The 27,317-nt window shown below is 37.3% G+C and overlaps 3 protein-coding genes across 4 annotated transcripts in view; 1 reads left to right on the top strand and 2 right to left on the bottom strand.

Moving 5' to 3' along the window:
• The window catches only part of Nompa (no mechanoreceptor potential A), a 243,128-nt gene extending 237,439 nt beyond the window's left edge, over positions 1–5,689 (top strand). Inside the window, exons 16-24 of one of the 2 annotated variants that reach the window (XM_077425292.1) lie at positions 546–727; positions 1,415–1,593; positions 1,898–2,037; positions 2,911–3,057; positions 3,282–3,371; positions 3,687–4,059; positions 4,148–4,317; positions 4,509–4,652; positions 4,812–5,689. In XM_077425292.1, coding sequence (XP_077281418.1) covers positions 546–727; positions 1,415–1,593; positions 1,898–2,037; positions 2,911–3,057; positions 3,282–3,371; positions 3,687–4,059; positions 4,148–4,317; positions 4,509–4,652; positions 4,812–5,019 — 1,633 coding nt within the window. In that variant the 3' untranslated portion in view covers positions 5,020–5,689. Of the gene's footprint in view, positions 1–545; positions 728–1,414; positions 1,594–1,897; positions 2,047–2,910; positions 3,058–3,281; positions 3,372–3,686; positions 4,060–4,147; positions 4,318–4,508; positions 4,653–4,811 lie in introns of both variants that reach the window. The other variant, XM_077425291.1, reaches the window with a different exon arrangement.
• Positions 5,690–6,062: 373 nt separating this feature from the next.
• Positions 6,063–8,505, bottom strand: LOC143908050 (uncharacterized). The gene is made up of 4 exons (XM_077425319.1): positions 8,024–8,505; positions 7,450–7,947; positions 6,928–7,181; positions 6,063–6,494 (listed from the first exon to the last, which is right to left on the bottom strand). Exons 2-4 carry the CDS (start codon positions 7,716–7,718, stop codon positions 6,076–6,078), a joined length of 942 nt encoding a protein of 313 aa, XP_077281445.1. The 5' UTR covers positions 7,719–7,947; positions 8,024–8,505; the 3' UTR covers positions 6,063–6,075.
• A 2,785-nt stretch (positions 8,506–11,290) lies between these two features.
• On the bottom strand, positions 11,291–23,733 carry Cue (Low-density lipoprotein receptor repeat domain-containing protein cueball). Its single transcript, XM_077425267.1, has 7 exons — positions 23,447–23,733; positions 19,344–19,556; positions 18,244–18,433; positions 16,804–17,418; positions 16,336–16,650; positions 15,808–16,081; positions 11,291–14,354 (listed from the first exon to the last, which is right to left on the bottom strand). Exons 1-7 carry the CDS (start codon positions 23,532–23,534, stop codon positions 14,250–14,252), a joined length of 1,800 nt encoding a protein of 599 aa, XP_077281393.1. The 5' UTR covers positions 23,535–23,733; the 3' UTR covers positions 11,291–14,249.
• Positions 23,734–27,317: the final 3,584 nt, after the last annotated feature.

Genomic DNA, 27,317 nt, shown 5'->3' with positions numbered 1-27,317 from the left:
ACGATAATTAAAATTTATATCAAAACATCGAGCTCTTTTCGGTAATTACATAATTCGAAAGATATTTGCGAAAGATGCTTGATATAAATAAAGCTTTGTCGCTTTGCTAGCAATCTAGAGAAAATGAAAACATCCTAAATCCAAATTAATTAATTTTTAAATGATAATGTGCTACATGATCGATTTAAGCAATATATTTCATGATAGCGATGTGATTATATTTATCAAAGGCTTAAAAACGTTTCCTAGCGATTATAAAATCATGCAACAGAGAATAGTGAAAGTTAACATAAAAAATAAAATTTAATTTGGCTCATATATCAGTACGCGAAACAGGAAAGATAATTCTGCAAAAGCATATAAGTAGGAAGTGCGTTCATCGAAAGCTACAGCTACAACGGTGAAACGCATTGCAGCATTCCGACAGTTGATTCAGGAGATGCTTGTGACCCGGGAAGCTTGAAATTGAATTAGGAATGATCTGAGAGCGTTTGTTTGCGCAATCGATCGGGACAGTGCTCGCAAATTCCCAACGTCATTTGCAGGTCCTTCAATTACCGGCCATACGCCGCGCCTTACGGGGCCGAGAGGGACAACTGTGAGCTCAGCGACCGGGATTCCAGAGACATGGACATGGGCAATCCGGTTTATTACGACTCGGGCTCCGATTACGATTTCTACGAGAGGAACAACGGCCGCCAGGGCGCAGACGGAGAATGTCTGGACGGTAAGCGGCCACTCCGTCCGTAAAGTGCCGATACAAAAGCTGGAAAATGCGCGAAACACACATGAACTCATTGAGAACCAGGGTGAAACGTATGTTCAAAATACGAATAAAATGTCCAGATTATTATCTACATGGAATTAAGAACGCATTGAAGACAGCGTTTCACTCGGCATCCGATCTATAAAATGAGATAATTACTCTTCTAGAATTAAGCTGCACATATTTGATGATGGATTTTTACGCACGTTATTGTACATACAATTTTGCACCACTGTCACGCGACTTTACCTTTACGAAATAAATCTCTAATGCTGTTTTTTTTACCTATACGTTTTCTCTTTCTCGCACGTGCGCAACCTATGCAACATCCACGCACCAACACAGCCTACATTCCAAGTATCGACGGTGTACGTGATACATTTTTATGATCATCCCTGATCAGCGATTTCCCATCCCTTCCCAATCTTGCTGATAGAGAAGCAATACGGTTTTTAGCATAGTCAACTTGTGTATCTTATCCATGTAAGCTCGATTTCACCTTGGCCTGCTAATAATTTTATTGACTATTTAATTAACTTCAATTTAATTAACTTGGCACCGTATTTAATTAACGCGCACTTCTCTTTGAGCCTTGGTTTGCCGGAAACCGCGCGGATGCCAACGAATTACGCTCTGTTACACTTCTAGTGAGTCAAGTCTGTAGCGAGGACGGGATGGAGTTTACACTAAGGACGCCGGAGGGATTCATCGGGCGAATTTACACGTACGGGTACTACGACCGGTGCTTCTTCCGCGGGAGCGGCGGCACCGTGAACGTGCTCCGTATCAGCGGACCTCAGGGATACCCCGAGTGCGGCACACAACGAGTAAGAGTGACCATTTCCGCTTAACTGTTCGATCCGCCGAAGTAATTTCCATGATTTGATTCAAGCTAAAAACTTTTATCGTGCACGATCAACAAAGGACTGCGAAAGCTTTATGAAGCATGGAAATTTATTCCGCGATTACTTTTAATTAGATTTATAAAAGCTATTTATAATAATTTGGTTTCTTTAATTTGTTTATTAACGACCTACTTCTCTTTCTTGATAGTATCTGATAAAATCGCAATTTTTTACAGTATATAGTAATAGATGTATGTAATAAATGCTTTTTGATGAATGTTTGCAGTACGGCGATACGATGACAAATATCGTGGTGGTGCAATTTTCGGATTACGTGCAAACCGGACGGGACAAACGATTCAACCTGACGTGCATGTTTCGGGGGCCTGGCGAAGCTGTCGTCACATCCGGCTACATCGGTGCCGGGTATGCCAGGTCATATCGATCGAGAGGTCGCGTCTTGCACCGAGAGTATGATTTTTAACGCGTTACGTGCCATAGGGACACTGAATTTTGTAAATAAAGCCATATCGAGAGAAAAATTATTTAGCCTAACTAATAATATTCCTTGTTATAATTTATAATCTTATCTAATTATATATTTACAGGATTTTCTTCCGACGAAACGTATAATTTTAGAGCAAGCAAGTCAAACTCCATCTTTAGATACGTTGAGCAAATATTACCGTATTGCTCCAACGTTATTCTAAACTTTCCTTGCTCATTAATTTCATATGTTAACATGGAGCCACGTATAATGCTTAGCGAGTTACTGTGAGCGGAGTAAAACGCTCCGTCTTTCGTACGCGAGTATACATAGGTGCAAGCACGCTCGTGCAATTTCTTTTATTACACATTCAGTCCCAAATGTCATTTAAGGATATCACGCACGCAATTCTATTCCTTCGTGCAATTGCCTACTTTACGTTACACTGTATCATATATAACGTACTACTTTTTTTATTAACGTTGCCACTTATTAAAAAATTAATTAATACGATTAATTATAGTATCGGAAATTTTTTGTTTTTATGCTATTAATTATGACGCAATAGTTACTTTTTAATACTACTTTACTATTTACAATAGTTATTTTTGTGTTACCAATAGTTATACCAAAAAATCTCTAGTTGGAAGATGATATAAATTTACATGAATTGGTAAAATTCAAATTTAGAAGTAAAAGTTAATTGGTTTATTTGTGCCGTCGGAATTATTTTTTATATAATCGCTTTTACCACATTATTCGATGTTTCTACTTTCAATTTCCCTAATGGAACTCGTACGTGCACTGTACAGATCAGGGTCTCCCATCCCTATTGAATATCTCCCAGCTGAAAACACCTTGAGCTCCAGAGTACGCTTGATGATTCTCTATCAGGGTAGACCTACGACGACCATCGCTGTCGGTGACCCTCTAACATTTAGACTCGAAGCTCAGGATGGGTAATCTTCATTTATACATCTTTTAGCATAATAATCGCGATAATTTAATAAAATTACAAAGTTACATTTTAAAGCATGGTCTAATAGAAATAATAGCTTCGTATTACTGTCTGATTCCGTTGACTTCAAAATTAATCTTTGCACGCGTCGGAAATTGAAAGCTTCACGTATTTGAAACATATAATTATTTAAATTTTAATAAGTTTAATTATTATTTCCCATAGGTACAATTACGTAACGGATATATTTGCTACCAACGTTATCGCAAGAGATCCTTACTCTGGTAGAAGTGTTCAACTGATAGACAGATATGGGTAAGATACATCCGGTAATAGTCAGAGAAGAGAAAGAGAGAAATTATAATAGCATTATAAAAACACTGCAATAATATTACATTATCTATACTGATGGAGATAATGCAATATTATTGCTGCATTTTTTCTTGGTCTTTCTCGAGAGTGAGAGAGAGAGAGAGAGAGAGAGAGAGAGAGAGAGAGAGAGAGAGAGAGAGAGAGAGAGAGAGAGAGAGAGAGAGAGAGAGCTGTCAAATTACATAAATAAATTTAATTATCCGCAAATCATAACGTATCGGACATATCGTATCGTGATTGAAACGGAAATTTTTGCAGCTGTCCGGTGGACAACTACGTGTTTCCGGGTTTGGATCGCCTCCGCGACGGCGATAGCCTCGAGGCCCGCTTCAACGCCTTCAAAATACCTGAATCAAATTTCCTGGTGTTCGAGGCGAACGTAAGAACGTGCCGCGATGGCTGCCAACCGGCGTACTGCTCCGGCGGTACCGGCAGGAGCGAGCCGTCTTTCGGCAGGCGGCGAAGGGACGTAAATAACGACACGGTAGCGGACGAGGACGAGGTGTCGCCGATAACAGTGACGGACGGTGACTCGAACAACGTGTCGACGACGATTTTCAACGCGACCGATCCTGCGAACGACGACATGGATAACGAAGAGGAGGAAGAACATGTCAGAGAAATGATAGAGGTACCAAGATAGAGAAGCTTTCGCGTCGAAGGAATGAAAAGATGTCATCTCTATTCCGCGGTTTATAATATTATCTGTATTTTGATAGGTTCTCGACTCGAGAATGGACATTGAGGAAGACACCGTCGTCGAGAAGCAAACCAAGATCTTGGAAAATATTTGTATAACGCAAAATGAATACTATGGCTTGGTTACCGCAGTGGGTATTCTCGTCGTGCTCTTAGCCTCCGTCGTTCTCTTGTCTATGCTCGTTTATAGGTAAAACTTATATTTAACTTTCGAAAATTTATTTCTCACACACATTTACGTTCTCACAAGATAAAATTAATCTATAAATATTTCATAAACTTATAGTATTATTAATAAAAAATAACTGAGTTCCTCAGTTTTTATACAGTTTCTTATCTTCTCTGCCTATTAAGCGAATTTAAAGTGATTCATCGTTTCAGAAAATACGTTTATTCCGTGATCATGAAAAATCGTAGACTCGACAAAACCTGCAATCGCAGCAGCCATTCCGACGAGCCTTACAACAGCCGAGTTAACAACTTTTCTTTCATGAGGGCAGGTCTTCAGAAACCGTTCCAGGCTTCGTAAGTAAAAAGTCAAACAAATAATCTATATATTTTAAGTTCAGAGTCATAAAGGGGGAAAATGCGTTAAAAAAATATTTAACATTTCCGCATTAAATATTTAATTATTCATCATTAATTTGTAATAGAGATCGTAACAGGAGGAAATGTTTAATTTAGATCAATCTCGAGATCAATGAGTAATGCTATCAGCCAACGTCTCGCCTCGTCGTCCACCGCTCTGGAGGGTGCTGTAGGATTGTCCACCGGTCGACGTGGCGGTTTCGATCCGAGCGAGCCGATCTACACCGATCCTTCGCTTTTCGAGGTCACCCGTTGCTCGAATACCGCGAAATCGGCTCTCAGCGACAACTTTCATCTTATGTAGAAGAAATTCGCGGAGAGATCGAACCCGAAATTGCGTTACGCGAACGATCCCCGCTCTATTTATTTATAATGAGAGAGTATACGAAAGCGACTAACGACAACCAATCCATGACAAATCAGCATCCAATATGATCTATTCTGTCACTAGTCAATAACCCACTGCCAGTCCCTCTGCTAATGAGTGTCAAGCATTTAAATCCTTCAAATGGATTCCGAATAATCTAGATTGATTTTTAGTATATCGTCGAAGATTACCTAAATTAGAATTTATTACGTTTATATAATACTACAATATTACTAACAATCGAGAAGTTAAAGATATTGCTTTATAAAAATATTTCCTAAAGATGCTTTAGAAATAGGATTTATTGTTTCTCTCAAACAACATTCCAAAATATGACTGCAAAAAAAATAGCTTTTAATATATAATATAGAAATTTAAGTTTCGAATAATCAAGAGTATTTTAAGACGCAAAGAAAACTCGTGGTGGCATACTTAATTCCAACGATAATATGATAAAATGTTAAATTTACTGTACACTTCTTACAGAATCTATTTTTTTATCTTTTACATGTTTCTTTTAACTTTGAAGACATAGACGAGTTGTCTGTGTACTTATAATTTAACCAAAAATAACTGATCCAAACATACAAATAGTACGAATAATGTATGAACATCGAAACGTTTTTCTTATATATTACTCTCATCATTTATCAACTCTTCGTCGCATCTGCATTTGTCAAAGGTCACAACTTCGCAACATTCGTCACAAATAATATCGCATAACGCAATAATTAGGTATTAATTACTAGCAAGTAAAATTATCAGAAAGTTTATATTTATTATGATATCTTGATTTTACATTTATGAGAAATAAAAATTGGTATTATATAGAGACACAACCACGTTTGCATTTTTTACATAATTAACTAATTTATCTTGCTTACTTATAAGCACCAGCGCATCAACATCTACGCATTGGATGAAGAAAATAAAGAAAAATAATAAACTTACAACAATGCGTCCTACGCGTACATCCAAATTATCCACTTTTCTTCATTCATCTTTAATCCTATCCAACTTGTAAGTAAAGAACAGCATTTTGAGCCTGGCCTCCTCCTTGCGATAATGAGCCTCCTCCAGCTTGATCCTTGCCTCCTCCTTCAACATGGCAGCGATGTCGACCTTCATCTGCGCTTCAGAAAGCGCTAGCACGTGCAGTTCTTCTTCTCGTTGCATGGATTTCCTTTGGCGATAATGCTCCTGCACAACGCGAGGCGAGATTGAAGTGTACAAGTCACTCGGTCCCGGATTTGTGTGAATTTCTCGGCGTGCGATATTCTTAAGATTGTTGTCCGTCACTTGATTAATCGTAGGGGTATCCGTGTGTGTGTGCGTGTTTCTTTTTATAACGAATCTCTCATAATAGTCGTTTATCGAATCGGGGGCTGGCACAATATCGTCATGTTTATCAGCTGTGTAAAGTCAAATTATTTCAAATTTTTACTACTTTATTGAAATTAGAAAAAGTATATCTCTATATAAGTAAATTAGAAAGTACTATCTCTCTATTAATAATAATACTGAATATAAAATTATTATATTACAAAACTATTAAATCATTATAATATTACAACAAATATTTCTGTCACTTTCTAACAAAACTATAAAGAATTCCTTATTAAACAAGAAATAAAATTTTCGAAAAACGCAATGTGCAAATTAAAAATTATTTAATTTATAAGAACATCATTTCTCACATTTTTCCTTTATTGATATTTAATTATCGTTCATTATTATAACTTTATTTATTCGTATAATTGAATAAATCTCAATTTCCTTTGACTGTGCATTTTAAAAAAATTCTATATATTAAACGGGAGTAAAGCAAGAAAAAAGCATATTTACAATTTGAATCTTCGCGACTATCCACGCCGTCTTTCTTCAGGCAGTTTGGATTTTGAGATCCGGCAGTACAGACACTTTGCAACGTGAACGGTTCTGAATCCTTCGGCTCGAATACTATATTCGGTGGCAGACCAACGGTTCCAGTAGACATCGGCGCTTCCGACATATTCTGGCCACAAGTTATACCTTCCCAGCATCGATTTCTCGCCCACCTATCGTCTTTTGTCGACTGACAAATCGCTTTCGTACCGTCACTAAAGAGATTAAAAAATATAAATAGTTATTATATTCTCCCGGGATCATTTTCTCTATATAAACTATTTGTTGGCAAACTTCTAGATTGAAGCAGATTTTTCTCCTGAATAAAAATTTTACTCGATACTACCTTTTCTACTCTCTCATCGCTCTCTCCTAGCTTTTATAAACAAAACTCGAAATAAATTCCATATAACTAATTAAGTTCCATTAAATGCCAAACTCGATTAACTCCGAAAGCAAAAATGCTTCGTAATGTTAAATTACCGGAATTTCTTTTCCTCGCGATTACGCTTGCAGGCCTTCATATTCTCCCAGCAACGTCTGAGTTGTACGGAGGAACGCGTACCCCGAGATCCTACCATTGAGTTGTACTCCTCGGTGATTCGTGACCACGCCGATTTCCGTTTGCATATAGAAATCGGATCCGATTTCCTACTCTGAACAACCGCGTGCTTGTTTATCAGCGATATCAAGATCTTCCGCTCCTCGAAGCTGTACGTCTTGCGGGTGCCTTTCAGAGATACGGATGCCATTTTATACCAGAGGCGCACACGAGCGTTCGATTGTTTCGCTCCGCTCTCGGGACATTCTCCTTATATTAATATTAAGCCTAATTCAGATCGGCCTTCCATAGTATCTAACACTTCCTGTCGAACTTTTGGTTTCGCTCCGGTTGGAGTTCAAAGCGAATGTCAATAATCACATTTTTTATTTTGGCACTGCCATGTACCTTATACTCTTGAATACAATAACGCATATGTACTGTAAAAAATAATTTAAATTAAAAAAATGACAATAAGTCTAAAAATTCTATTATACATATAATATAATAACTAACAAGAAAGATGAAGCCCCAGTTGGGCGACACACTCGACGAGAAGCATGGCACAAGGTACCGTTCTGAGGAGCGGCGCGTACGCGGCATTGGACGCGAATGTCGAGAAATACGTTTATTTTTACGGTGCTAGCTGTTTTTTTAATGCAAGACATGGTTTCTCAGATGTAATTAAACGCTAAAAAATTTTAGAATGCAGTTGCATAATGCTAGACAGTGCGAGAAAAAGCAGGTAGCTGCAATGCGAATGCCGACGGCAGGCGCTGGACGACAAATTCGGAGCTCCGAAATACCACACGCGACACCAAATAAATCTCGAGAAATAATAAGTTTATTAATATTGTTATGTGTCCTTTAATACGAAGCATACTCTCTCGAACAATATTAGACGATAAAGAATTCTAGAATGCTGTTGCATAATGCTAGCCAACGAGAAAGAGGCTATAGGCGGCGAATGCCGCTCAGCGCTCAGTGAGAGTCGGAACTCCGAAATACCATACACGCAACACCAAATAAATCTCGAGAAATAGGTTTATTTTAATATTATTATGTATTCTTTAATACGAGGCATGCTCTCTCGAATGTGATTAGACGATAAATAATTATAAAATGCTGTTGCATAATGCTAGCCAACGAGAAAAAGGTGGCTGTGATTGCCGACGGGTGGCGTTGTTGACGACAAAGTCGGAGCTTCGAAATACGATAACTAAAATGATTCTCGAGAAATACGTTTATTTCAATATTGTTATGTGTCCGTTAATGCAAATCATGCTCTCTCAAACGAGATTTGACAATAAAGAGTTTTAAAATGCCGTTGCATATACGTTTTACATTTCAGTATGCGAAACTGTCTGCCGAATTTTGCGTTTGCATAAATTATTCAAAAAAACATAATTAATAACTATATTAATAATTAGATTAATAGAATACTGTAATCTCTAAAATAATAATTAAAAAAAAAGCAAGAATTTAATTATGCATCAGTAGAAACGTTATTAGAAAAAACAATAAAAGTTAATAGAAGAATTAATTCGGATGATAAAGTAGGCGAAACTCAAGGTCTCACCGCGAAATCTCGGAAATTTACTCCTGGTATATCAGGAAAGCATGATGAGCGAGGAGGTTGACGGAGATATTCCGAGCGCGGTTGTTGCCACCCCACATTGCCTCCTCGTATCGTCGCGGTCATTGGTCAGCGCGTGGAGGCCTGCTACCCTCCCAAGCGTAACTGCCGGCGCTCTGATTGGCCGTAGGCGGGGCATCCGTGTCGTAACCCCGGCGCGCCGCTCTGATGGCGATGGGTAATAGTGGGGGTAAGCGTGCCGCCACGTGCCGCTGCTCGAATAACTCCTGCAACCTCTTCGCTCAACATGCTTCCCGCGTAACAGGAGCGATTTCTGAGGAATTACAAACGACTCCCAAACTCGAGATTCACGCTTTTCACATTATCTAACAATAAAATTATAATTATTTCGTAATTTATATGGTCTTTCAAGCGTCTTAGCAAACGCATAATACATTTCACGCTATTACTTAAAAATAATAATTAAATATTAATATACTACATTGTTTATTAAATTAATGTTTTTATTAATTATTTCTTTTATAATATGTATATGAATGCATGTGAATAACTGAAACTGCGAATGCAGATTGCGGTGCTCGTGCTCGGCGAAAAGGTAGAAGCTACGAAATGCGATAAACGACATTGCACATATCTTGAAAAATACGTTCATTTTAACATTGTTATTTAAGCATTAATGCGAAACTTGCTCTCTCGGATGTAAATAAAGTCGGAGCTCCGACTTTGTCGTCCAACGCCGCCCGTGCGCCGCGTCGGCATTCGCACAGCTACCTTTTTCTTATTATCTAACATTATGCAGCAACATTTTGAAACTCTTTAGCGTCTAATTACATCTGAGAGAGCAAGTCTCGCATTAAAACATACATAACAATGTTAAAATGAATTGTATTTCTCAAGATATGACCCCAGTGTCGTTCAGCGCATTTCGCATTTCAAAACACTCGCGGAATACCTACTGCAATCCGGACAACCTCCTCCCTCAACATGCTTCCCGCGTAACAGGAGCGATTTCTGACGAATTACAGACGACTGCAAGCTCATGATTCGCTTGCCTTATAACCTAAAATTCTTTCATGATTTTTATGATCGTTCAAGTAATAATCAACATAAATTCTATTCATAAGCAATATACACATAACAGAAAATTAATTTCTCTAAACTATCCATCTCTTTAGTTAGAATGTTATATACTTTCTAAGAATCAAAACATCCATTTTTTAAATATAATCTTGGCAACAATTTTAGATTTAATTTGTTTAAAATGGAACAAACTATCACTCGTAATTCTATTGTACATATGACACTTATATGTAATAAAAGTACGTAATAAAACCGTTTGCTCATTTGCATCAATTAATCATAAAATTGTAAATATCTTTAATTATATAGAAATAAAAAAGATATACACGATTGGAATCGCTTATTCTCAATAAATTTTAACAGTTTAAAAAATCTCTGCATCTCATACAGTAGAATCCATTATTATCTAAATAGGAATATCTACATTAAAATTATGCAGTATATAATAACTATTCTTTAAACAAAGACGTATGTTTAAATTATAATTCAAATCTATTTATCACACTTTTCCAGGAAATAAGGTATACATATAATAACAACACATCAGTAATAAGAGATAATCCATTTTATTTCACTTTAATCTGTATACAATAGCAAACAGCAGTATAACCATTGTAAAGGGATACAAAATATGCAATATGTTGCTTTTGAAGTTATATATTGAATAATTTAAAAAATATAATCATTTGATTGCAATTTAAGTACGACTTAACACATACCAAGTTTAAGTACATAATTTAAAGTAAATGCAATAAATTCTCGAATCTCTATGCAGAAAATATGTAATGTTTGTACATTACAATAGAGATCAAACATTAAATGTTCAGGATGATAAATTAACATTTCTGCATAAAGATAATTATGTTTAGCAAATTCGAAAAAATATTGCATATGACAAATTTTATCATTTTGAATACATAAAACAAAATTGTACAGAAACATATTGCATATTACACATCATCATGGCTCTTATATTTTTCAGGAATATAACCCTTTCACCATAAATCCACTATCCCGTCTCTGGGGATGAGTGTGTGGGAGAGGGCTATTTTCCAAATACAATATCAATACGTAGATTGCGCAACTTTCATATATATATTTTTTCATATTTAAATATGTATATTGTATATATATATATATATATATATATATATATATATGTATATATAACAGATATTGCATATATGTATAGAATCGGCAAATGTATCGCAAATCTTTAATATAAAATTATAAAGTAGATTTGAAAAAGCAAATATGACAATTTTTTTTTAAGTAGCATCTATCGTATACAGGAACAGAAAGTATCGTCATGTACTGCGAATAATTTGTTGTCACAACGACAGGAACATTATTCCGTATCATAAAATATAACATAACTCCTATAAATAAACAATTAAATGAACAACGTAATAATCATTGGTTTGCCATGCACTTTCTAACGTGATTAGAATTGAAAATAAAATGTTTTCTATATATGAAGCCTCCGTATAACATCGTAAAAGATCTAATTATGTCTCAACTCGGATCAATATGCGATATAATTCCTGCAAACCAATAATATTGTACTGTTTCATGTTATTATTACTAGCAAAAACAACTTTGGTGTACGTAGCAGATTGTACGCTTTAAGTAACTGCTATGCATTACGGCCGATTTGCGCAAAGATATGGGCGAAAAAGATTAAAATTTGCGATTATACTCCTTAAGAACGAAAAAAACCAAAATAATAGTATATTACACTACAAGGGCCGAAAGTTGAATTTTCGGCCCTGCGCGTCATGATGCACCGAGGCGAATTCTTCGATTGTTATGTACAAGTACACCATTCGCCTCGTATATGATCTCGCCCGTTCGCTGTAACCACCACAATTGCACGCACATACAAAATAAAAGTGGTGGATAATTTTTTTTCACTCTCGCGACGGAATAAAATTGGAAGAAAAGAAGAAGACTTAAAAGTTGGCTCCGCGTTGCATATATCGATACAGAACAAGTTTTCGGAGTAGATAAACGGAGTATTGCTCTGCAATGAACCCTACAGGTATCTTCAAACTATATGTAAAAAAAAAAAAAAAAAAAAAAAAAAAAAAAAAAAGAAAAAAAGAAAAGAAAAAAAACGATTCTGACGATCCTCAAAATTAGATTAAAAACCACGGATATCATTGATGTATAAGTATCGGAAACTTCTGGCACAAAGTTTCATAAATCTGCAGTGTATTTTATCACTGGGGGATATCCAGTATTTCAAGGATATTTGAGGATCGTTTATATACATTGTGACTCTTTGAACATTTTCCTATTTTCATCTAGTATACACCTCGTGATGTAATATATGTATACATGTATTACATATTTAGTTGCCTAGACAATGCCACATACATTTTTATATCACTACTATGAATTTACGTCAGTGATAACGATTCCCGAGTTGAATTTAATATTCAGCAGCGGTACAAATTCACGTTAAAAGATCTTAGGTGCGTAAAAACACGATCCAACTCGAGCTCATTCGTATATTCACGAATGTCAGGTGTACACGTATATACACGCGTACATTGTACTCACAGTATGATAAAAAAGATGGTCAGCGGTTGAACATGATTACAAAAATGTACACGAAGTGAATTCATTTAGTGAATTAACTGAGAATGGAGTTAGAGAGAAGCGCTTATCGAGATATGAAGCTTTTGCGCAAATATTCCCACGAATGCGATATGTAAAATCAAAGAATGACGAATGATATTAATTATCGAATTATGATCTAACGCCATGAAATTATTCATATAATTATGTACTGTAAAGTCCATTGACGGATGGTTCAGTCGAAAAATGTTATAATCACTTATCTCTGCGACGCCATATCGCGATCTAAATTTCTTTCAGGAATGTACTCAATGGTACTTTGAGCAACGATTAGAATTATCGCTTAAGGCAACTTTTGCGCAACCCTTGTGACTGCGATAGCTACTTTTTCCTTATTCTTTCTCTCTTTTCACCTTACACACTTGAGTTCGCTTCTAAATGATATATAAAAGAAGTTCTAAATGATATATAAGAGATACATACGAGAAGTGAACAGAAATGAAAGTATAAAGAAGTATTATAGTAGTTTTCATATTAGAATTATGTTGTTCGGTAGATATCTATCAGATAGATTATGACAAAATTAGTACTAAACTGCGTACACATTTCCTTTCGCTTGCTTATCTTAAATATCAATACCAATACATATAGTCTTGTTCCAATACAGCTTTACAAGCTCGAAATTCTGTCAAATCATTGTATTTTTGTCAAAAGTTATATATTTTAAATTTCGCGACATTTTGTTTTAGAAACAAATTCAGTTATTATATAATCACAATTTAAAAAATATATAATTCGGTAATATTATACATTAATAATCAGAAATATGATTTATATCTTGAAATTATAATAACATTTCGCGTCTTTATTTAAAACTTTAGCGTTTCTTGCACGCGAGAGGGATTGCGTTTGGCAGATTTAGAAAAACATATAGTCCAGTTTTCGTAAAACAAGTATCTAACAACGTCAAATGATAAATTTAATGACTACTAAGTGACAAAATGGTTCTAAAACACAGCCCTAATGTGTATGACGTACTAAGAAATAGGACTTTCTAAAAAAAAACCTTTGGCTTCCTTTTTTCAAAATGAAGTGAAATCGTCGTCGAGATATAGCGCGCTCATGCGCATCCCATCAACATGGATGACCGGCACGCGTTCGGGGCACGCGCTCCGCCTAACCGAGTAAGTAAGGAAACGATGAAAGTAGTGATATTTCACCGGCGATGTTGCCATCTCCCACTTATGCTACACCTCTCATGTCTCATCCTTACAGTGCCAGACTAGAGTCAAGCTCAACAGGGTCTTCTTTCCCCGCTAATTTTTCCAAGCCCGTTCCCTTCAAACTTAACAACAATACTAAAATTCGCCGCTGTGTTATATACAAACACACGGAACAGTCCCGCGAATACGATCTCCGACGCGGCGCAGAGCTCTTGCAGAGTTTTCGCCATTTCACGCGACGAGACAAGAGTAGCATGTGCTAGCACGAATTACCCTCCATATTATCCAACAAGGAGTTCTTCTCTTCCTTTTTCATATTATTGCTCCTTGACACACCATTTCGTAATTTTGGTTCGAAACACGGCTGTAAAAGAACGAAATCCTGTTATCTATTTGACAATCGCTGATTCGTATTTTTGCAAAAATGGCGAAATAAATTGAGAAATTTATTTAAATACAAATTTAGAAATAGCTTAGCACATGGCAAAATTTACTTTTCAAATGCATCGAATAATTGTAATATTTGCAAGTAATCGTAAAATATTAGTTCTTAAAGCAAGCAAGCGTCTTTGTAGGAAGTCTTATTCTTAATATAATTGTCGTTTATTTTAAGTAACAAATATACATCGTGTTTTAGAACTGTGCGCGAGAAAAATAAAACTATAACCGTTGACGTTATCGCACAATTAACACCGTACGAGGATTACAGTTCCAATTTAGCCGATTGGTAAATTGGAATGTAACGGCAAAACAGATCCCCCCAATCTTAGCATAATTCGATCGTTGACATTGCGCACGCAATTGAAATCTACGCGTGAACACATTAGCCGAGCTCATAAAGGAGATAATATAATTTGACTTTGCCCTCTCCTTATTAATGCTGATCTTTCTCCATTGGCAAAGTAAATTTCAAAAATACTGTTATAAAATGGGATAAAATAATAAGTAAGACTACAAAAATATATTAATAATTTTTCAATTATATGTAGAATACTGGCAATCACATGTTTACTCCCATTCTCGCGATTAATATAAATTTTTAACAAATTTATTCTGCACGAAGAATGCATAAAATCGGCGGAGCAAAAAAAAAAGATTGTATAAAGTTGATTACAAAAAGCATACAAGTGCATGATAAAATAAATAATTAGAAAGTCTATTATATATACATGTTAAGTTAATCGATAAAATTATATCCTTCGCATTGCAGATTTATTTTTTAAGTGACCATGCATTTTTTATATAACAACAGTTATAAATAAAATTATTGAAATAATAAACAAACAGTTATAGAATATTAGTCACAACGTAATACTAACGCAATACTGTTCTGAAAGCCATCATTTTCCGTGGCAGTTATTACATAGCGTATATAATAAGTTTCTTTTTAAGGTAGAGATAACGCAAACAGCCTAAAAATTCGTACTTCATAATGCACAAACTAATTGAACATCTTCTTTCAAAGGAAGATATCCAAGCATAGAGAGTCATCTATAATCCTAATTAAAAGTAATGAGAAGATTTTGAGAAAAATATTTCGTTGCGTTCTTCGAAGTTGAAAAGTCGTGCAATCGCGTGTTCTTGTCAACAGAGCCAAATAAAATTTCTTCTCTAATAACTTATCGCAATTATAAGAGCATGATAACCGCGATTGCGAGGAGTCATGATTTTGCATCCGAAGCAAAAGGAAATCCGAAACATGCACGAAGAGAACGGGCATCGAGATTCGGTCTTAAATTTCTTTAGCGTCAGCAAGCCTTGACGCTACGCATGCTATCAATTACCATAGGGCGTTACTTAGATGACATATCACTCACAGTTTCGCAGATATTCATGTTGCAACAATTCTCTATGGTAATTTCACACTGATCCGGTATCTGCGGTCGGGATGTGAGCGGCGTAACGCCCTTACTGACCACGTAGTGCCTCTTGATTCGCGGTCGCCTCCGTAATTTGTTCACATAGTAACTGAGTATGGCGAGCATTACAAGAAGCAGAGCGGTGAAGGCTACGAATATTGGTAGCAGCGTACCGTTCTGGAAACTGTCGCTAAGCGTAATTCTTTCAGCTGTTTGATTAGAGTCTGTACACCTGTTGATACACAATGAGATATTAATATACATAATATGCAATTATGTATACATATAGGTTGCCTTCAAAATCGAATATTCTCTCTGAATCACAACGATCTTGTTACAAACTAATATTAATATTTTTAAGTGTAATTGTGATCATTAAGCTTCTAATTATTTTTCTATGTTAAGATTGTCATTAAATATTGGAAACACATATATATGAAATTATCGAATACTAATTAGTGCGAATAAGAAATCTACGAACTATACCTGCACGACGTCAAACTGATGCTGTGTGATCCAATGCGATCGCTCGCACAATAGATTGTACAGATCTCCGCGATATCGTTCGGCTCTTCACACCGGGTCCCTTTGGAATATTTACAGCTACAAGATGGCCTTCCATCTTGGACAGAACACTCACCGTCGTAAAGGCAGTAATCATTACAAACATCCGTCTCGCAGCGGGTGCCGCTAAATGTGTCTGTGCATATGCATTCAGGAAATCCGTGATGATTTACAATACATTTACCACGGAGGCAGTAATTGTGACAGAGAGAAATTTCACAAAAGGGTCCGCTAAACCTGCAAGAATTATACAAATTCTCAAATTGCTTACCAAACACGGAAACATTTAGTTAATTTATTTAGATATCATTTATCTGTGAAAATTTTTTTGTGCAACTATAGATATAGATATAGATATAGATTTATGCGATATTTAGTAAAGTTACTCACCCTTCTTTACACCGGCACGTGTTGCTTGTTTTGTTCAAATGGCCGTCGTTTAGGCAGTATTTGGAGCTCTCGGTGGTCAAATCCGATTCCTCTGTGCTGGTAGTTAAATTATTGAATGTGGCCGCCGGTCGTGGAGCTGGCACCGACAGGTTCGTTCTCTTCTCTATCGTCGATAGGATCGTCGCGCAATCGATCTGGCCGACGTTGTCGCGCGTCACGATGCCGGCCGGATCGGCATCTCTTCTCGAGTCATAGTATGATTTGAACTTGATTGGGATATCCCCAGCCTTGGCGCTTTTCGGCATGGTCCAGATCGCGCTGTAAACCCAATCGGACCAATATATCGACTCACTGTCCACCGCCAGATAAACCGGCTGTTGATGCTTGCTATGGACCAGCAGTTCCCGTTGGCTACCGTCCAAGTTGCTGCGCTCGATCTTGAAGTGGATCCCCTCGACGTCGTCGATCCAGTACAATTTTCGCTCCGCATGGTCGATCGCCACCGATAGGGGCTCATATAGATTCTCCTTGATGACAATCGTCCGATCACTTCCGTCGAGATTAGAACACTCGATACTGGGATTTGAGATATTACTGTTCACCCAGTATATGCGGCTGAAGAAAAAGTTTGCGATTAATGTTTGTTCCCTCTTTAGTTCGGCATTGGAAGAATAAATCACATAAAATTTATTTTGTATTAATAATCATATAATCACTTATAAAAAGAAAATCTTTCAATATACTAAAAATAAAATTTATACAATATAATAGTCAAACTATAGGATGACATTTTTAATAATCTTTTTAAATATAATGGAATATTATAAGACATTTTGTTATATAATAGATTGCTTTGACGATACAAAATGAACAGATGATCGGAATATTCCAGTGAGAGCAACGCCTTTTTTCAGGTTCACATTTTCAACTTTTATTATTTCCTTTTATTATAAAGCATTCGCTGACAATGCGAGACGGATAAATGTACTGGGAATTGCTGCGACAGTTATCCATATGGGATATGATCTGTTTTTATTCTGCATGCACTTTACTTCGCTTTGTTTCAATATACTATGCACAGCTATTAATGTTTCTGTTTTGTGCTATATTGCTTTATTCATAACGTGTCCTATCATCAATAATATTACTAAAATAATTTCCGAATTATATATGATACTTCAGATATAATAAAACTGATGAAATTTATCTTAATAACTTATAAATTAATATAATTTAATATCGTAATAAAATTTATTAAGAATTGATATACTTAAAGCTTTGCAGATTCTTTGCATTGTCATGGTTTTCACTTATATTTTACTATTGCAATTTACGATTTCTATATTGATAACCGTTTGACATTTCTCGATTCTACGAACAGATCTGCAGTGGACGGAGTAACAATCTCTATTGACGCAGGACTGATTGTAAATGGCACACCTGTTACACACGTCGAGGGCGATTCCACGTGGGCTGCTCCCGGTAAGATTGAGCAAAACGACAGGATCACCCAGTTCACCGTTCAGCGGTACGCGCATCTGCGCGATGATGTCCTTCAAGGCGTCGACCCAGAACAAAGTGCGCGACGACGTGTCGAAAACAATCCCGACGATGTGCATTCCGCTCTCTTCTACGCACATGCAATTCAATTATGCAATGTAAATATATCTCTGATATCTCATCTCATAGGTCGTTTTTACATTTCACGGCAAACACGCATTTATTTCGAATTTCTTCCGCGTCGGAGATTTCTAAAGAGGAAAATACGCACGAAGATTTGTCAAACGTGAATTTATGTAATATCTTTTCGATTTAACATTTAACAAAAGACTATGTTGCTCGTCGGCAAAAATGGAAACTGAAGGGTCCTAGGGTTATCGTATACGCAATCAACGTTGATCACGAAGAAATCCGCGCGAAAGATCTTTGATCTTTCCGATTTATGATTATGTCCGAATAAATTACTTCTGCACCAACAAAACCAGTTGGATTGCGCAAATGTCTATGAGGCACGTGGCAATGAACTCCGTGGAATTTCTTACGCATTTAAAAATTCGCCTATCAAGCGAAAACGATGTCGTTGGCATTTGTAAAAACGAAAACCGTGAAAATCGCGTTCGCGTGAATTTTGATACCTTCTACACTTTTTCATTTTCATATTATAACAACCTATCGATGGAGATAAAACTAGTTGATTAGTAAACGAGATAATTTCTCAAATATAGCGCATACCTTAAAAACATCATAAGCAATATTATGTAAATAAATAATAATAAACTATATATTTAAAATACTATACATATAATGATATATATCTTATTTTAATCTTGCTATCTCAAAGAAGAGCAACGCTATATCTTTTAATCATATATACATCTTTAAGAATATAAACTGTTGTGATATACTTGTGTCGAAAATAGAATAAATTAAAAAAAGAAGTTATAAACCTTTCTGGACGTTCTTAAAAATATTCACGAAAATGTTATCTCTTGACCTCACTGTGATAATTGAAAGGATTAATTTGCACGCTTTGTACTTACTCTTCAGCAGAGGGGTTGACGTGAAATTCCTCTCCGTGAGATCGTTGCTGAATATAGATACGTTGTTCCTTACGTCAGACAAATACATCGTTCGAGTGGTGTCATCGTACGTTACTCCGGTTAAAGCAACGGCGTCTCCGATGCTGGCATGGCCCATAGGTGTACTGTTTCGCGCGAAAAAGTCGATTTCGTTCCCGATCACCACGGCTAAGTCTGCAGAGAGAAGAACCCTAATTTAGAATTTAATCTCAAGAAAAATAAACTAACCATTTTGAATCAAATAAAAAGCCGGCAAAGGCTTTCGGGAAAAAGCTTTGTAAGCGCGAAATAAAGTTTTAAGCAAATAATTGTCTATTAATCAGATTGATGAATTAAAAAACAGTTAAAATTGTTTTCATGCTTTTGCAAATACGTGCAAATGAATTGCAGAAAGATTGCCATCGCAGTTTAATCTGCAACAAATCATCGCTTTTGAGCTCTTATCATCGATTAGTCAGAAAATACTACGTATCGTAATTGGTTATTGTGATTATATAATTATTACGTCAAGTGAACCTTGTGCAGCGCTCGAGATTATCAGCGATAACGCGGTAACGAGGAAAATCTCCGATCTCACAATCAGCGATGGTATTTTCGCGCCAATAATTCCCGAGGAAGTACGATCGCACGTCGCGCGCTACTTGAGAATCTGTTGCGTTTTTCGCGCGAAACGTTTACGCTTCGATCTATCTATCGAAAAACTTATGTACATACTTTTTAAAACAAAACTTTTACTTTCGTTACGCTTACATGGTGGTACATAGTATCTCTATTATCGAATAATTCCTAAGTCGTATAGCAACACAGATTAAAACTTGGCGCCGCGGATAACGATAACATTTTAAGTGTCGGGCAATTATAACGAATAGACTTCCCGTCCATGAATTTGTTCCAATGCCTTTTCAGACTTGATAATGGAAAACGCACAAAAAAAAACAAGTTTTTACAAAGTAAAAAGATAATTCTGTGTCGTGTGGTGTAGTATGCATATATAACTGCGATCGATGCGATAGGATTAATGAGATAGATAAACGGCAACGAACGACATTGCAGAAAAAGAATGTTAGAGATAACCGAACGATTTTTTAAATATTGCACTTCCGCGTATCTATTTCGTGCACGTAGGCACTGCGATTCGATAAGATATCGCAACTGTCCCATTTTTGGTTTAGACGCCGTAGCCTCGCCGCATTATTACGAAGCGAATTTACGGTTTACCGACCTGTGAGCTACGATCGGTAGGATAACTGCGATTACGACAGATTTTGACGCAAGCGCGCATCGCGGAAATTTCTGCGGGAAATATTCTAATCCGTCAACTTGCACAATAATTATCGTCCGCGTCAGCGTATAAGTCAACGCGACCGAGTGACATGTTGGGTTCATATACAATTTTTAGATAGATTATCTCGTTTTTTTTCTTTCACTTTCCGCGTTGGCTGAAAAACAGAGGGAAAAGTACCGCGATCACGCTGCAATCAACACGACATTCTAGCAATCTTTCCAATTTCAGTGTTGAATAATCCAATGGCAAATCGTAACTTATACACTATTTAAAATAAATAGATTGATAGTACATTTATAATTATTCGAATAGTCATTGAAATTGTATGTGGTAACTCCAATATTGTAATTTGTTAGATTAGACGCGCGCTACTCTCTTCTCTCTATAATTGAAATACGATTTCGAAGAGAGAAATAAGATCAGCGTGTGAAAAGCATAACTTATTAATAATAAAAGAAATCTATTTTTATTCTTGCTACTATATTTGTATCTCTCTATTGATATTTCCGTTTATTCAAATTCAGTCTCTTCGAATTCATATAAATAATGTATTTATTACCATTTACACGTGAGATACAACTGCCCGCTTACGATTAAGTTACCGCGATTCAAACAGACCTATTTTTCTTCTTCATGTCGGTTCGTTATGCATTATGCATCATAAAATATCGTAAGCACCGCGGCCAATCCTTAACGCACAGCCTTCTCGAACAACACTATGCATTATTATTGCCAAGTACAATATAACGTCTTTAAGAATCGTATAAATATTAGCATAAAAATACTATTCCATTATCTGAATTACTTGTTTGATCCTGTATTATATATTTGTTCGATCGAGCGGAACTTGGTACATAATTGTATACCCGAGGCAAATATCGTTAAAAGAAAACTTGCGTTCCAAATGATACGATACATCCGTCATATCGGGCAAGAACGAAATTTCGCTGCGAAACAATGACATTACGTGTTCATTTCTACCAATGTAGATTAACTTTAATCTCGGTCCAATTTATCTTTTATCTTTTTCTAGTTCTAAGAGAATTTGAAAAAGATAAAAAATAAGTTAAACTAATTAGAGAGTAAAGTTAATCTACATTGATAAAAATGGACATCGGAGTATCTCCCGAACTGCCAACTGCCATTTCTTCAATGGTTTTTCGAAGACTTCACGAAATTCGCACTTACGTCAGACGCGCTTCCCGCGATTCCGTGCGTAAGATAACGAACGTTTATATAGAACCTTCTTGAACAAATCACTACGTCACTGGATTAGAAGGCAAATTTATGGAAATTAGGTTCACGCGTTGCAACGCGTCGTCTCATTTACACGCGCCACGAGTTCCGTTTTTCTTTGCCCGACCTCGTACACGTGATTTTTCGTGCTCCACGGAGCACGTGTGGTTCGACATACGCGCGTTGAAACCTCGAGCGATGCGAAAAGATGTTCTTCCGTCCGAAATGGCACGACGATTTTTTTTCTATTTGCACATCTTCTGTTTACCGAAAGATGTATTCGCCGATATAATATTACATCAATATTCATGCCAATTCATAAAAAGCGCGCATAGCAACTGAAACAGTCGTGAGATCGACTTTTTCACGACTAATCGATCATATTTGATTCTATTATCTATTTATAACTTTTCGCGCTCGGTGATCAAAAAAATATATATTAATATCGCATGATAGATAGATATAGGGAGAAACTGGCGCCAAGGAGGAATTTCTAGATCGCCTAAATAATTGCGTCTCGACAGAGAAATTGTTCTTTCCTGATTATATAATATTATATTATTTATATTATCGTGCTTCATATATGACTTTGATCTTTGACTATTGGCTTAGCGTCAACATTCAGACACGCATACTATTGCGCTCGCGTATCGATTACGTCGCCGATTATCTGACGCATGCATATTAACGACGCGTCGAGATGGGAATGAACTCTCTCGGCTCCGGATTTTTAAGCGATCTTAATTGATTTCTATTACACGCTCTTTCTCTCCCTCTGCCTCTCTCTCTCTCTCTTTCTTTCTCTTTCATGCTGCCAGGAACCGAGAACCGACTCAAGGGTACGGCGGCTTTCTATTTTCCGTTACACCGCGAACGAGATAAGGTCACAATGTCGCGAAAACGCGAGCCGGCCTAAACGCGAGCTTCTTCAAAGAAAGGAAGCGATGACCGCCTCAGTGTCCGAAATTCCACGACCTCCGACATCGTCGCGGGGCGGCGGGGGAACGTATGCCCATCTCTCCCGACGATCTCGCGGTCATCGCGATCCGCCCGCTCCCGTTTCCCATTGACGCGCGCGCGCGCGCGCGCGCGTGTGTGTGAAATCGCGCGTGATCGTCACCCCGGACCGCGTTGACATTCGTTACGTAAAATAGGTGTGAGGACGAGCAAGGACGGGCGATCACGGCGCGCTAGACGATCGACGAGGATCCGACGTGGGCGCGGATTGCCGATCACCCGCGCGTTTCATTCAGCTTTCGCGCGCGATGAACGGCCGAGAGCGCGCAAAAGTGGCGTACGTGACGAGCTGCCGCGGGTGAATGGAGTCGGGGCGCCCGTGCACCAATACGCGCGCGCGCGTATGCATGAACGGGCGCACGGACACGGGCCGGTATAGTCGTGGTGTGCGGCGCCGCGACGAAACCCCCCCTTCCCCCCGGGTGAAAATTGGCCCGTTACCGGCGCGGCGTGTCAACGAGGACGATCGACGGCCGACGGCGATCGTCGCCGCGTATACCGGTCGCACGTTTCTCTCATGACTTACCCCAGGAACGGGCGTACGTCGCGACCACGAGGTTGCACAGCAGGAGGAGCGTGCTCGGGAGGAGGTGTCGCGTCTCGGCGGAGATCATGACTGGCAGTCGTTCGGCATTCGCGTGGACAGACCGTGACGAGATGAGGAGCACGAGCGGGCGACACGGATCACGCAGCCCTCTCTGTATTTGGCGAGTGGACACGCGCCGTGGAGTGTCAACGCACGTCCTCACTCCGTAGCGGCCGTGCGCGAACTGAGGCGGCCGCGCGGCGCGCGCGGCTCCGAGTCGACGGCTCCGCTCCGAGCGCAGCGACCGGCGACGTGCCAATCAGCGTTATTTAGTCCCAAAGAGCAGAGTGTCATTTCGGAATCATCTTCTTATCTGTTCCCGCTCTTATTTACGAGCGACTGTATCTTTAATATTATTATATAGATACGCGAAATTTGTGTATGAACTTTAATAATTATAATAATATAAAGTTACGCCCCAATAAAGTTTTTCTGACGGATCAGTTAATCCCGTAAATATCACAGAAGTGTAAATTTGTTGGAAATCTTTCTGTTTTAAACACATATTTGGATTCTATCTTCTTTAGAAGAATTATTCGAGGAGGTTTGCTCCTCCTTTTATTAGTTATAAATACGCAATATTTGTATGAACTTTAATTATCATAATGATATAAAAATATGCTCCACAGTTTTTCTGACGGATCAATTAATCTCGTAAATATCACAGAAGTGTAAATTTGTTGGAAATCTTTCTGTTTTTAACATATTTGAATTCTAACTTCTTTAGAAAAATTTTTCGAAAAAGTTTGCTCCTTTATCTTAATTAATAAATACGCGACATTTATATGTGTAAACTTTAATTATTATAATAATATAAAGATACGCCCGCGCCCCAATAAAGCTTTTTCTGACGGATCAATTAGAAACGCAAATAATTCACAGAATTGTGAATTTATAGAAATTTTTTTTTCGACATACTTAGATTCCAACTTCTTAAGAGAAATTATTTAAAAAAGTTCGCTCCTCTTTCTTCCATTAAGCATTTTTATGACTTTGTGATTTGTTCGTGACTTTCTTCGTTTTTTGCACGATCGACTTGTAGAGAGAATCGAACGTGTTATAGTATATTCTTTAGCTGCGCTGCGCTCCGAATCGAACGGATCGTGCAGGTCACGCTATTAATTTTTTCATAAGGTCAGCGTTTTAATCGCTAATTGATGAACCGCCATGCACGATCTATTAAACTGAATTAACGCTTCCATGGCACGTATCATACGCACATAATACTGTTATCATTTATCATTTAATTTATCATTTTCCATAACAGGTTTATCTCGATTTTAACAACGGCTCACTCTATGTCAGCAGTGCTTTTTTATGCGTCAAAACTTTTTTACGCAAATTTTTTTGTATATACGCAAGTCATTTTCTTCGTTTATTTTTCAGCGAGCTTTCCTTTCAGCAAGTCACGATAACAAATTCCTACACGCGAAATAGAATCGTAAGATGCATCAAAGCGACAATCAAATCAGATTATGTAACCATAACTATACCAGAGTAAACGGGAGAATTCACTATAAGCAAATCTCTTAATCGCGTTGAATGCGAGTTGTATGCGCGTCGCCTTAGGTCCTACCAAGCAACCGATCTATTTTCCTCGGATACGACGTTTCGGAGCAGATGTCCGAGATAAACTCGAAATCGGGGTATGCACGCGATCCCTCCTACGCCATTGCAATCGCGTGCCTCGCGGCTCACGGCTCGTGCCCGGCACGCGCCAATTTTCCTCTCGCGCTTCCATTTAAAATTTAAACGCGCCGAGTTCTTACCAATCGACTCTTACCGTTCAAGAGCGAACGCGAAAGCGTTCTACGGACTTCGTATAAAAGAAAAAATTTTTTTACTAAACTTTCAAGCTCAAAGAAATTGAACGTTCCTATTTTCATTCGGTCGAGTGACGTAAAATATTCTTTCTATTCTTTCTATGCGTTACGAGAAATTGAAATGTAAAAGTATGTTAAAAAATTTACTTCTACACACCAAACGTTTTGTTTAGTAAAACAATTTCTTTGAACTCCCAAGATTACGAGGATTTTCGGAATTACCGAACACATGATTCCGTCTCTCGTCCATTTTGATTACCTTCATTTATATGTAATCTATAAAAATGAGCGAATATTGGCTTAATAATTAAGTACAAGAATATCACGCAAATGTGCAATTCTTATTTTTGTACGCAATGTCGCGTTAGAATAACAATATTATAATTGCATCTCTTAAATAATTTTCATAACGTTATAAAATTTATCACGTACAAGCTCTTTTGCAGTTGCAAATTACACAGCTGATAAACGAATATTTTTATCACGGCTCGCTATATTATCGACACAAGGTTAGCATTTCACGCTGTTCAGAGTTTTATAGGATATATTATTTAGAAAGAAAAATTAAAAGTGTAAAATGTATACGTTAAAAATAAAATCATTATATCATTGATTAAACATTTGTAAATTTAAAATAATAAAAAATTTGTTAAAGTTTACGTCCCACGTATATTTAGGATTTATTAAACTATTATATTTTTAAATTTGACATTTCTTGTTTATTCGTTTATTAGTCTTTGAACTTTTCATGCTGTTAGAGATGAGTATACAACTAACGTCTGCAACTAATTGTAAGAATTAAGAATTTTGCATATTTAAATTTATTTGCAAAGATTTTATATTTTATTTTTATATATACATATATCTTATCTTATATTTCCAATCTATTATAAAATTTGAGAATTAATAATTTATTCAAAATTTAATTTTAAACTATATTTCTACTATTTCAGGAATTTCTTGTATAAAAGATGCATTATACTCTCCTCTTTGGAAATGTTTTATCATTAAAAGGACCTTACGCAAGAAAAAAAGAGATATATATATATAAATAAGTGAAATAAATTATTTAAGTACCAATGTGACACTCAAAATGACAAATGACACGTGAATAGTGCGAAAGTCGAGAAAGCGAAAGTCGGCGGGAAGATCATCCGGTTCGGACGATACCCGCGTTTATGTGACGGAAGTAACTCGTACAATAAGTAATCACAGTACAAATTGCAAATGTTCTAAGAAATAAATCAAGATTAAAATCGCAATCGTGTGCTGTTATATATATAAAATATTTTACTGTTTTATATATATATATATATATATATATATATATATATATATAAACCAAACTTCGCACCCCAACGACAGAATATCTGCAGATGTGTTTTTCCTCATATTTCCTCGCTTCCTTATCTCAGTTCAGCTAAATATCAATTAGATATATTCTTGAAAAAGAATATATAGGTTACAAATTATCAAATTTATGACTTCGACTTACGAGAACGTTCCAAAATGTTTCCTTCTCGCGAATGTAATCAAAATTTGCAAATTACAGTCGTGATTTCACTTCACTGCCACGTCTCTGTTTAAAGGGGTAAGAAAGACGGCTCGAATCATCTCGGATTTTACTCGAGAAACAATAAAATCATTTGGAAGAACGTTTGGTCTCATTTATGGAGCTTCGTTCTCCGTTCTCCAGGTGTTAGGACGTCGCCGATGGTCAACGCGAGCGAGCGGAAGCGGCCCGGAGCGACGGTGCCGAGTACTATAGGCAAGGCAGACAGACATGCAGCAGGCAGGCGTATATTATTGATCAATAAAAGCGGCTAGCATGGGCGCCCGTGCTGGCGGTAATGGCGACGGCGGCGGCGGTGGCGGCGGTGGCGGCGGCGGTGGCGGCGGTGGCGGCGGCGGCGGTGGCGGCGGTGGCGGTGGCGGTGGCAGTGGCGGTGGCGGCAGCTGTCACTTCCTCCGCGTTTTTACGTCGCGCG

Source organism: Temnothorax americanus, unplaced genomic scaffold (assembly GCF_048541705.1).
Source record: "Temnothorax americanus isolate GAGA-0224 unplaced genomic scaffold, ASM4854170v1 Scaffold9, whole genome shotgun sequence".
Taxonomy (NCBI): Eukaryota; Metazoa; Arthropoda; class Insecta; order Hymenoptera; family Formicidae; genus Temnothorax; species Temnothorax americanus.
This window is presented reverse-complemented; position numbering and strand designations above follow the sequence as displayed.

Excerpts from the sequence above, each read along its gene's own strand:
- Cue (XM_077425267.1), bottom strand. The coding sequence starts at position 23,534 with ATGATCTCCGCCGAGACGCGACACCTCCTCCCGAGCACGCTCCTCCTG. Across the intron at positions 19,557-23,446 it reads GACGTACGCCCGTTCCTGGG|ACTTAGCCGTGGTGATCGGG; the intron begins GTAAGTCATGAG and ends TTCTCTCTGCAG. Across the intron at positions 16,082-16,335 it reads ATCAGTTTGACGTCGTGCAG|GTGTACAGACTCTAATCAAA; the intron begins GTATAGTTCGTA and ends GTGTATCAACAG.
- LOC143908050 (XM_077425319.1), bottom strand. The coding sequence starts at position 7,718 with ATGGCATCCGTATCTCTGAAAGGCACCCGCAAGACGTACAGCTTCGAG. Across the intron at positions 7,182-7,449 it reads CGCGAGGAAAAGAAATTCCG|TGACGGTACGAAAGCGATTT; the intron begins GTAATTTAACAT and ends TAATCTCTTTAG. Across the intron at positions 6,495-6,927 it reads TAGTCGCGAAGATTCAAATT|CTGATAAACATGACGATATT; the intron begins GTAAATATGCTT and ends GACTTTACACAG.